Source organism: Equus quagga, chromosome 8 (assembly GCF_021613505.1).
Source record: "Equus quagga isolate Etosha38 chromosome 8, UCLA_HA_Equagga_1.0, whole genome shotgun sequence".
In the NCBI taxonomy this organism is placed as follows: domain Eukaryota; kingdom Metazoa; phylum Chordata; class Mammalia; order Perissodactyla; family Equidae; genus Equus; species Equus quagga.
Genome location: NC_060274.1, coordinates 79576620 through 79588521, shown reverse-complemented (window position 1 = coordinate 79588521; position 11902 = coordinate 79576620). Strand labels below are relative to the sequence as shown.

General features: G+C 37.2%; 1 protein-coding gene across 3 annotated transcripts in view; it reads right to left on the bottom strand.

Moving 5' to 3' along the window:
• Positions 1-4763: 4763 nt before the first annotated feature.
• KLHL7 (kelch like family member 7) overlaps positions 4764-11902 on the bottom strand; it is a 61968-nt gene continuing 54829 nt past the window's right edge. For all 3 annotated transcript variants that reach the window (XM_046670021.1, XM_046670022.1, XM_046670023.1), the window contains exons 8-11: positions 11619-11859; positions 9095-9296; positions 7461-7558; positions 4764-6215 (exon numbers count right to left, since the gene is read on the bottom strand). In XM_046670021.1, the coding sequence (XP_046525977.1) occupies positions 5932-6215; positions 7461-7558; positions 9095-9296; positions 11619-11859 (825 nt within the window). In that variant the 3' untranslated portion in view covers positions 4764-5931. The remainder of the gene's footprint in view (positions 6216-7460; positions 7559-9094; positions 9297-11618; positions 11860-11902) is intronic.

Genomic DNA, 11902 nt, shown 5'->3' with positions numbered 1-11902 from the left:
TCTAAGTTTGCTCATTGCTATTGTGATGTCCTTGCTCCTGTAGGAAAAGAGGGAGAATTCTCTACCCACTCCCCTTTTCCCCTTTTGGTTATTATGGCTGGTCAAATAATTAAAATGACATAAGGCAGGTTAGCAGGAGAAAGTCAAACAAAGTTTAATGCATGTACATGGGGAATTCACATAAGCATGACGAATTCCAAAGACAGTCAGGCAAAATGAGGTATATATGTCTCTCTGGACTAAGGATAGGGAGATAGACATCTGAGACTTCAAAGAGGGAGAAGGCAATTTACAGAAAGATGCAAAGAGTTAATATTTGGTAAACAAATGTTTGCTGGGCTATCTATAGACAATGGGACCTGAGAGAGATCTTTTGATAAAATGGCCCTTGCTAGATGCCTTCCTGCCTACTAGACCTAGAATTATCCATGGTGCTAGCTCCTTCCCGGGATGGGCCCTTCTATCTTAAATTGTTTTAGGTAATTTGGAGGAAGATCAAATGTTCTTCCTGAGTCTTCTGAGCCTTGATTGTCTTCAGCTCGAAATAATCTGCATACCAAAGTGGCGCATCTTGGGGCGGCCTGCCCTGAACCCCATCACTCCCAGGCCCTTTCATGGGCATACATACGGAATACATACTATAGACAGACACACATTTACATCAATACATATTTCTGTATATTTATAAAAAACTGAGTTCCCACTGATAACCTCCAATTACAACCCAAGATCACAGGATTCATTTTATTTTTCTCCTATATTTCTATCTTCCTTCTTTGACAGAAACTTGGCTCCCATTATTAACATTTATTTTGAGCAATCCCCTTGTATTAACAAATCTCACATTGTGGTCCCTGACTTCTTGTCCATGGCAGCATGTATAAGGACTCTGCTGGGATCAAAGACCTAAAATAATACAGTGGTGGCTGATGCTTAAATGAGAGTGAGCATGGTGCTCGGTGAAGGTGTGGAGGTGGCAAGGCCAGAGTCCTGACTGAGATCATCCAGATGGAGTGCTGTGTGAGACGATGAGAGCCGAGATCAGAGGCATGTGGAACTTGGTAGTGATCAGTTAGGGGAGAGGTAAGTGGAAAACAGGAAAGTGGGGCCACTGCAAGGAAACTTCTAGTTTCAAGTTGGCAGAGTAAAAATACTTCTGTCTCCCGTTCCTCTTGAAAATCATCTCAAAATAAAAGGGAAAAAAATCATGTTGGATTATACTAGGACATAATTATAATCTCAGACCACAATTTCTTTTAAAGATTGGCACCTGAGCTAACATCTGTCGGCAATCTTGTTTTTCTTCTTCTTCTTCTCCTCCCCAAAGCCCCATAGTACATAGTTGTATATTCTAGTTGTAGGTCCTTGTGGTTGTGTTATGTGGGATGCTGCAACAGCATGGCTTGATGAGCGGTGCCACGTCCATGCCCAGGATCCGAACCAGTGAAACCCTGGGCCGCTGAAGTGGAGCATGAACTTAACCACTGGGCCACAGGGCCGACCTCCTCAGACCACAATGTATGAAGAGTGTATGAAAGAGTGAATGACCACAATTGAGAAGAGTAAATAGTAAGTTACCTAGAAGAGAGGAAGAAAGTCAGATTCCTGTAAGGTGGACACTGATGTTCCCAGAGAAGGCAAAAAAGCCTCAGGAATTGAGAACCACCAGGTACCACAGAAGGGTGGATTATTTGAAAATCTCCATGAGGTGCAGTTAGAACCCAGTGCCATAAGTCCACCCAGTGAGGTGACTATCCCTACCTGATGAGAGAGAGGTTTTTTCTTGAAAAACAGGAACAAGAGAAGCTTCAGAGTCCAGGACATCAAGTACAGACAGGCAAGTTATGGTACTGACAAGAGAGGGCCTAAGCTATGCTTATTGAATGGTCACTTAGTCCCCTTGTCTGAGCTCTAGAAATCCTGCAGCCAGGCTTCGAGACCCCCTCTTCCCAACTTGCCCTCCCCCACCCAAGGAGCAGAGGTTTGGAAGATTATTTTCCAGAGAATCAAACAACCCAGAAAAATATCTGTGGATCTTTCATGAATCCTCCCTCAAAATGGGACCATTCCCTCTACGATGAAGTTCAATGATAATTAAGCTCACCTTTGTACACAAAAGCTATCAACTTTTTGTGGGGTTTTTTTTTTTTTTTTTGGAGGAAGATTAACCCTGAGTTAACATCTGCCATCGATCCTCCTCTTTTTGCTGAGGCAGACTGGCCCTGAACTAACATCTGTGCCCATCTTCCTCTACTTTACATGTAGGATGCCTGCCACAGTATGGCTTGACAAGTGGTGTGAAGGTCTGCACCCCAGATCCAAACCTGCAAACCCCAGGCCACAGAAGTGGAATTTGCAAACTTAACCACTGCACCACCAGGCTAGCCCCTACTTCAACTTTTTAATGTCTCATTTTAAATATAAATGCACAGCCAGGGACCAGATATTTGAGGAAAGACTCCAACAGGAAAGAGCAAAGCAAACAGAAAAAGAAGTCAGAGGAAACAGAAACCAAGAGTATAAAAAATGTTAACCTAAACTATCCTCAGAGAGGCTAACACGAAACAAGAACAGCATGCTATGTAAAAGAACAATCATAAAAAGAAAGTGCTCTTGGTAGTGAATTAATTTCAATGAAATTAAACATTAATAGTGGGAACAAATTCAGTAGAGGGTTGGAAGAGAAAATCCTCTACAAGAATTGAACAAACCAGATTTTGAACCCCATTTTACAGCTTTCTTATGAGGGGAGGCTTAAAGCTCTGTAAAGTAAAAAGCTTTCTAGTTAGTAAGGATAACATTTCAGACAATTTTCCAGCACAGATTTTTTATTTCTCACAAAGTAGTTTGAATCACCTTGGCAAGGGGGAAAGTTAAGCAAATGAAAGCGGATTCAAGTTTTTAAAAGACCTTTAAGCCAATTGTAAAGACACGGGACTATTTAAAGAAAGAATTTGTCACGTGTTGAATGATGATACCTGTAAAGTGTCCTTTCATATCACCAAATTATTGAGACTTAGTGAGAGCTGGTTTGGTACCATGTTGGAGTGGAATGAATTTTCTGAAGTCGTTGGTATATGTTAATAGTACCACCCTTAAAAAACAAAATTTCCTTCAAATGTCTCCTTTCACCCTGGCCTATGCAGCAAATCCAATTTTTTTTTTTTTTTTTTTTGCTGTTAATAGCATATAAGGCAAAAGGAATATAGATTGCTTGGTTGAATAATTATTTATTAAATGGCTCATTTTCATGACAAAAGTTTCTGTGAGACTATACATAAGGTTTTTGAAAGCTAGGTCACAATTACTGTTTTTATTACAATTGTTTTCAAGACATAATAACTTTCATGTTAAAGTTGTGACTTTAAAAAGATTAATCTAAATAGGTGTATCATCACAATAATGTCACTGCAAAGGATATAACATTAATATATCATGTATCTACTAAAAAGAAAGTAGAGCACTTTACAGGAATTTTGGCGGGGGGCGAGGAGTAGAAAGTTTATTTGACAATATATTTTGCTCATTCATTATCCTGGCATTAACAATTTTGTAGAATATTTCGAAGGCAGAAAACAGACACTAATTAGGAATTACTAATTTTTAAAAACCACTTCATTATAACCTACATCAAACCTGTCTACATACTTATACCGTGTTCTGGTCAGTTGACAGAGCCTAAAGAAAAGACTAGTCCATTTAAAAGATCTTAAACAGTGCTGCGTATTTCCACTTGGGAGATTATCATATTAAGTAATACAACAAAACTGTAATATGATACCTGGATATTTTTCCCTCAAAAAATTTAAACTGGACACATTTTTTTCAATAGGGTGCAAAATTCAAAACCCAACATAAAAATGTTCAGAATAGGTAAAACTAAAGACAAAGATTAATGGTTGCCTAGGGCTGCGGTGTCTGGGGGATGTTACTGGGTTGAATAACGTCCCCACAAAATTCTTGTCCACCCAGAGCTTCAGAATGTGACCTTATTTGGAAATAGGCTCTTTGCAGATGTCATTAGTTAAGATAAAATCATCCTGGATCGGGGGATGGTGGGCTAAATCCAATGACTGTTGTCCTTTTAACACCACATGAAGACACAGAGAGACACACAGGGAAGAGGGCCATGTGAAGACACAGGCAGTGATTGACGTGACGCAGTTACAAGCCAACGAATGCCATGGATTGCCAGCAACCACCAGAAGCAGCTAGAGAGAGGCCTGGGCAGTTTGCACCTCAGAGCCTCCAAAAGCAAGCAACCTTGCCAACATCTTCATTTAGGACTCCTGGCCTCCTGAACTGTGAAAGAATACATTTCTGTTGTTTTAAACCATGAATTTTGTGGTAATTTGTTACAGGAGCCATAGGAAACTCATACAGGGGGAAGACAGAGAGTGACTGCTAATGAGTATGGGGTTTCTTTTTGTGGTGATGAAAATGTTCCTGAAGTGTGGTGAGGGTGACACAACTTGGTGAATATATTAAAGACCATTGAATGGTACACTTTAAATGGGTGAATTGTATGATACATGAATTATATCTCAATAAAGCTATTATGTACATTAAAAACCCTACATAAGTACAAATATATCTATCATTATGCTTTTTATTATTCCTTTTTCATTTAGACATTTTTAGCGTTTAAGATTCTAACCCCCATAAAAAGAAAACAATGAAAATTAAAATAGAAACACTGCTTAAATTTTAAAAATAACCATTACTTAACACATTTGAAATGAAGAATGAATAAAACTTAGCAGTCTATTTTAAGTTAAAAAATATTTAATATTATCAGATAAAAACTTTGATGGTGACAGCTTTACATGGCTCATTCCATACATTCCATAATGTAAAAGGGCACAACATTACTAAGAAAGAAATGAGTAGTTGGGTTTGTAAAAGATTTATTGAGCACACAAAAGCAATTAATGCGAGATGACAAATACTGAACTCAAATTATTACAAAACTTTTATTAGAGACAACTGCGTCAAATACCTCTGACATGTCCTGTTAAGGAAAAGCAGTGATGTACCTTTTAATCCATAAGAGGTTCAAAGTCAGCAATGATATTGTATAACTATCAGTGCTATTCTAGTGACCTAGAAGTTTGCTATAAATACGCTTATCTTTTGCTAGATAATCATTCTTATTATGATTTGATTTGATTTCACAGTGAGGACTGAGGAGGCATAATCATTTTTTAACCACTGGGAAAAACAGTGATATAAATTAATGATGGGTGCTAAGCTTGACATTTTGTGTTAAAAAGATACACTATGTTTAATTGGAATATCTTTCATGAGGAGTTGGGTACATTTGTAAGTCCTAAAATGTGTTTATGAAGTCTTGTGAGAGAACATGTGAATGCCTTGACTCACTCTGGCTTGCTTTTAAAATGGAATACATTTGGCACTAAATGGAACAAATGAAGACAAGCAAAATTATGTAAGACTAAGCTGCTCCATCAGAGTTGGCTGTCTTGCCTTACAATTCATACTATTTATTAGTTCTTGACTGAACAGAAACAAACAGACCTAACTACATAGCATTTCTATGACGTATGAAAATAGAATCTAGAGCTAAGATGAGACTGTCTCATTGATGAGCCAATCTCCCACTCTGTCCTAATCATATAGTTACAAATGTGAAATTCATTTAAGAATTCATATTTTCACCCAATGCTTATAATTTTTCAAGTTTTCTTTCTAGATATGTTCTTGGTTATGTGGCCAGCTAAAATACGGTCTTTGAATTAAGTAAGGAAATCCATATAAAAGAAACATCTATTTTATAGGGATCTTACTGTACTTGAAACTTTCTTTAAAAAAACAAAACACCAAAGTAAAACTTTGTAACCAAACTCTCGAAACAAAGCACTGGTGGCCATATTTTTGAGTCTCCGATGAGTCTTGAAGTCCACTCACTTTTCATGTCTCAAGGGTTTCTTCATTTGCTCCACAAGTATCAACAACACAAATTAAACAACTTGTTACTGGAAAAGCTCGGACTTTAGAGTTGGCAATCCATTTGTCTGTTTCAGTATTATATTCAAGGATGTGTCCTAATCGACCCACACCTTGAAAACCAGCCAAGACATAAACTGTAGAGCCAACCGCTGCACACTTCACTGTTACACCCTTCCACGGCATTGGTGAGACCATCTTCCATTCGTTTAATTTAATATCATAATATTCCACATTGTCCAGACCACCTTTGAAAGAATAAATCAACATGAACAACTATATGAACCAACTGAGATTTCTTAAAGTAGTAATTCTTTGCCTTTTTCCAAAATTTTATTGTGAAAATTTTCAAACATGCAGAAAAGGTGTAAGATTTTACAATGAATGCTCACATATCTACCACCTAAATTCTTATTCTTACTTTAACACCAGAGAAATTTAACTTAATGTTTGTCGTTTTAGAACCATAAGTACCTATATTTATTCTACAAAATTAAAAATGTTCTATCCATTTTGGAAAAACAAAAAAGTAAACCAATCAGTGGATTTTCCCTCTGATTAACTTTTATTACAATTATTCAAATACCCTTCTTTTTCCTTCTGGTATTTATCTTTCAGCAGTTTATGGAAAATAGCAAGAGATACAGACAGGAGAAGGGAAGGAAGTTGCTTCTTTGTTATACCGACATCTACTAACTAAAGGTTTGTGACTATCTACAGATTCAGTCCAGATTCTCCATTTAAAAATTCTTTAGCATTGTACAGCCTTAGTTAAGAAAATAAAAAGGTTAAATTCACTCATTTAAGAAAACAGCAATATTGGTATTTTCTTTTTTTTTGAGGAAGATTAGCCCTGAGCTAACTGCTGCCAATCCTCCTCTTTTTGCTGAGGAAGACTAGCCCTGAGCTAAGATCCGTGCCCACCTTCCTCTACTTTATATGTGGGATGCCTACCACAGCATGGCATGCCAAGCGGTGCCATGTCTGCACCCAGGATCCGAACCAGCAAACTCTGGGCCACGGAAGTGGAAGGTGTGAACTTACCTGCTGCACCACGGGGCCAGCCCCCATATTGATATTTTCATGCAATGTTCAAAAGTATTTAGGAAATTTTGTCATTCAGAGTCTGGATACAAGTCCTAAAACTTGTATTTAAAAAGTTTAAAATGTTTTTTTAAAGTTTAAATGTTTGTCACTCAATAGTTCTTAAGCTAGTGCAGATACCATTCCTCAGAGGGTATTTAGAAATGTGTGGAAGCTGTCTGAGACTGTCACAATGACTGGTGGCCATTACCCACATTTCACGGACAGGGATGTTAAATGTACTGCAATATTTCATAAAATATGTTAGTTCCCAGAAACAATAAAAATAAGTCTAACGACATAAGTGATAAATGCTTGTATCTAGATTTTAAGAACATTTCAATAATTTAAGATAAGGAAATATCAGCAAACTCATTGGGAAAGTTGAACAGTGAATTAACATCACATACCTAAGCCATTCTGACCACCCACAGCAAATATCTTGTCTTTTACAAATACCAGTCCATGATTCTTCCTGGCCTCAATCATTGGACACAGCTCAGTCCACCTGAAAAAGTAAAAGAAAGTTTTTAGTGTACTTGCTCACAGGAAGTAAAAGGACTGCCACTAATTTATAAGAAAGGTCTGTTATCCCAATTAAGTGCTCATTTATCACTCACATACACACACACCTGGAAGGCTAGAAAAAAGTTTAACAGTGGTGTTGAGTAATTTATTTATAGGTGGGGTAATAGGGATTTTATTCCTTTCAATTCTGATAGGATATGAGAAATAGAGGCTATCTGAAGACTATTAACACGTCTTCGGAAGAAATCCATTTGCTGTAGTTCACAATAACTTGTAAAATAGTAACAAAAAAGAAGGGGAAGATACTTAAGAGAATATAAAGCATTAATACTGTCACAAGAGGTTTTAATCAATACTTACATGAGTAAGTAAAACATGAATTCATCACGGGCCCCTAGCAATCAGTAAATTAGTAGTATCTGTTACTATTCACATCCATCTTCAAATCTACACTTAGAACTTCAGGCAGCTCTGGCAACAAAAGTACTATCATTCTGACAAGTTTAATAACTTGTTAGCATGTTGCTATGTTCACAGGCGCTACTAGGAATAAGATTGAGAATATCACGTGGACACAAGTGTTGAAGGATACTAATTCGCAGGTAGCAGCATCATATACACAGACAACTGTGTTTTGCTATTTTTCCTATGAGAGTCAATGCCACCGTCTGCGTACTCTCCGATACAAACAACTGACATTTGTGATTGTGAAGGTGGTACTGGCACACAAGCCTGTGCTCTTAATATAACATAAACCAAAGACTCCAAACAACAACAAAAGGGAAATCTGGCATAAGTGTAATTCTATAATATGGTTATTTATATCTCTTCTTTCAAACAATTTAATAAATTTAATTTTTTAAAACATAATTAGGGCATAATGATTAACTCTGAAATATTGACAACTCTTTTGTTGCCTTATATTTATGTATTTTGTTTGTTTTAAAAATGGTTTGACAGTCACCACTTTCATTTTCAGAGCACTCTGTAAGGTAAGGTGGGCAACACCGCTCCTGTTTCCAGGATAAACACACACGCGCACCTGGGTGAAAAGACCAGCATACAGCGTGGCCGTGGGCAAGCCAGTACTGGGCCTCCATTGCCTGTCCATGCAGCGAGCTTTACAGAGTGAGCTGGCAAGTGCAGTAAACACGGGATGTGACTTGGAAAATTTCAATATGCATACCTCTTTCTTCTCCAAATATGTCCATGACATAAAGGAAGAACACGTTTTTATGTATATCTAAGTCTCCTGAAGGTTTAGAATAAAGGAAGTTTCACAAAACATACTTCCTTCCTCTTGTAATTCACAGGCAGAGTATGTACGAGGTCCTTGCTCTCTCCCACTTAGAGGCCTTTCCTAAAATTCTGACCCTAGCACACTCAAATGTGTATGTACATTCTTAATACAAGAACTAAATTCTCTTCTTGGGTTCCTTGTGCCTTTGACATCCTCTTCCACGGAGCTTACAGAATACAATTAACTGTGAAATAAGAGTTTTAAATTGATACATACGTTTCTGTGGCAGGATCATAAACTTCACAGGAATTCAGCACTCGCCCAGAAACATTGTTCCCTAAACTTCCACCGCAAACATAGATCAGGCCATTGGCTTCCACCATCCCGTGGCTACATCGCTGAGTCAGCATGCTGGGCTTTGTGTGCCAGCTTTCAGTTCTTGTATCATAGCATTCAAATAAATACAGAGCTGAGTTTCCTGTAAAAGAAAAGGGCCCAATCATGCTTAACTTAGTGTGTGTGTGTGTGTGTGTGTTTGTGGGCTTGCAGCAAGCTGATGGAGTGCTGACTCATGAGTTACTAGAGGGAAGAATATCTTTAAGGTTTGCAGACTCATTCCTATAGTCAATCAACAATAACAGCAAAAGGAAGGAATAAATTAAGAAAAAGCTAACCCTGTTTGTATAGACTTTAGAAAATATTCAAAAAAGGATCTATTGGAGAGACTTATTTATTGGTAACTAAACTTTAGGAAAAAAATTGGTTTGATCTCAAAAAAATGTCAAATAAGAAACATTCTGGGGCCGTCCTGTGGCAGACTGGTTAAGTTCATGCACTCTGCCTAGGCAGCCCAGGGTTTTGCTGTTTTGGATCCTGGGCACGGACATGGCACCACTCATTAGGCCATGTTGAGGCAGTGTCCCATGTGCCACAACTAGAGGGACCCACAACTAAAATATACAACTATATACTGGGGGGATTTGGGGAGAAAAAGCAGAAAAAAAAAACTGGCAATAGTTGTTAGCTCCGGTGCCAATCTTAAAAAAAAAAAAAGAAACATTATGTACGTCTTCAAGCTCAGGTGTGCATGATGAGAATTACCCAAACTTCAAACGTTTACATAGAGGGGAGAAACAGCTATTTACAGATGGTAAATCCATACCGTAAAATAGGAAAACTACTATTTGATAATATACTAAGGCTTATCATTTAATATTCTATAACAGCCACTGCACCATAACAAAACTGTTCTTCCTGACTACTCTCAGTGGTTGTGTGGGTAAACCCTGAATTCAAGCTTGTGCATTCTTGGGTATACACTCAAGACATCATTGTATGTTTCTGGTGTACTTTATACATTTTAATGGCAAAACGTATATTCATCCTGTTTTAAAACTTCTCTACATTATGGGAGCTCAATAAAGAGTTTTAAAAATGATCCTATTAAAGATCAAGTGCTTTTTTTCCTTCCCAAGAAAAAAGAAGTTAGAACTTTACCAAATTATTTCTCATTTCCCATTCTTCTGGACTTTGCTAATGCTTAAAAACAACAACAACATCCTTATAATTCCCGATTGCAACCAAGACCTATGAAAGCAAAGATCAGAGAGTAACAAATGGAAGAAGCAATGGTCATGGCTAATGATAACTTCTTTTTAAACATTTCCAATTTGGTAGCTTCAGTTAGTTGACACCGGGGGAAATAAACAGTATATAGCAGATGTAACATATTTAAGCAAAAACCTGACTCAGTAGAGCAAATGCTGAAGAAATGAAGTTTTATATAAATATATAGTAATACCACAGAACAGGTACTTTCTATTATTATTATTATTATTAGGATATATTAGATTTGAAATAGGCTGTATTATGACATTCTGTGAAGAATGCTTTTATAAAGGGGAAGTGGTCACCTCTTAAGTCACATTTAGGAAATCACAATATTTCTCGTATTCATTTGGCACCTAGACAGGGGTAAAAATGTAGAACAGATAAATATGCTGCCCAAAAGCAAAACATTCACCAAGGTAATATCAAAATCATCAAAGAAAATAAACAGACCTAATTAACATTTAAATTCCATACCTTAGGTCTACTTGGTCTTCCTAGTTTTCTTTAGAAGCCCATTATTTAGCTAAAGAAATTACTTGAAAAGATGAAAGCATGTAAAAGCTATTATGTGTCTAGTTTGCACCTAGAACATTCATTTAGAAAAATCATTCATTTAGGAAAAGATCACTACTGGACACTAACAAATTATTCATCAGTGTGAAAGGTTTTTAACACCCACACATCTGGTTCTGATCAATAAGCATCAAACACCACTACTAGTCATTAGATTAAAAAGCTAAAGAACAAAACAAATGAAAAAGATCATTCATACTTTTTTCTCATAGAAAGAAAGCAAAGATAATACAGATTTTAAAAGCTTGAACGTAGTAAAGAGGTCTCAAAGGGTCTGTGAGTAAGCAGAATTCTGCAAGCTTTAAAGCAAGTATATAACATATCCAAAACAACTAATCTAGAACCCAAATCCAGGTGGTGTCAAAGAAAGCTCCATCATGACAAAACAGTGACAATTAACATAATCTAGGAATTTGAAGTTCTTGTAAATTACTGATTTATAAAGGAGTTAAGGTAAACCTTTAGGAAAATGGGCTCTAAAATGCAACAGATATGTATTTAAATTACATCAAAAAGTATCTGGATAAGTAACACCAATTGTTTATTTAAATATGAAAGCCAAGATACTCGGCTTTAAAGCACTTCCCCCAAACAGAAAGACTGAATAAGTCCTTACCGACTTCGGAGCCACCTGATGTATAAATTTTGCCCTCTGCAGCACAGGCAGCAAGGCTGTCTCGAGGTGTTGGGGGCCCCAGTTTGGAATACCAGCTGTCTTTCACAACATTATAGCAGTCCATTCGTTTTATGGGGAAAAGCTGAGAACCACCCAAAATGTATACTACGTTGTCCCAAAACACACATGCTGCATCTCTTCGTTTTTCAAAGGGGCAGCGGATGTCTGTCCAGCTATAATCCTGTAACCAAAAAGGACAGGAAGTTTTTAGCAAGGGAAAAATA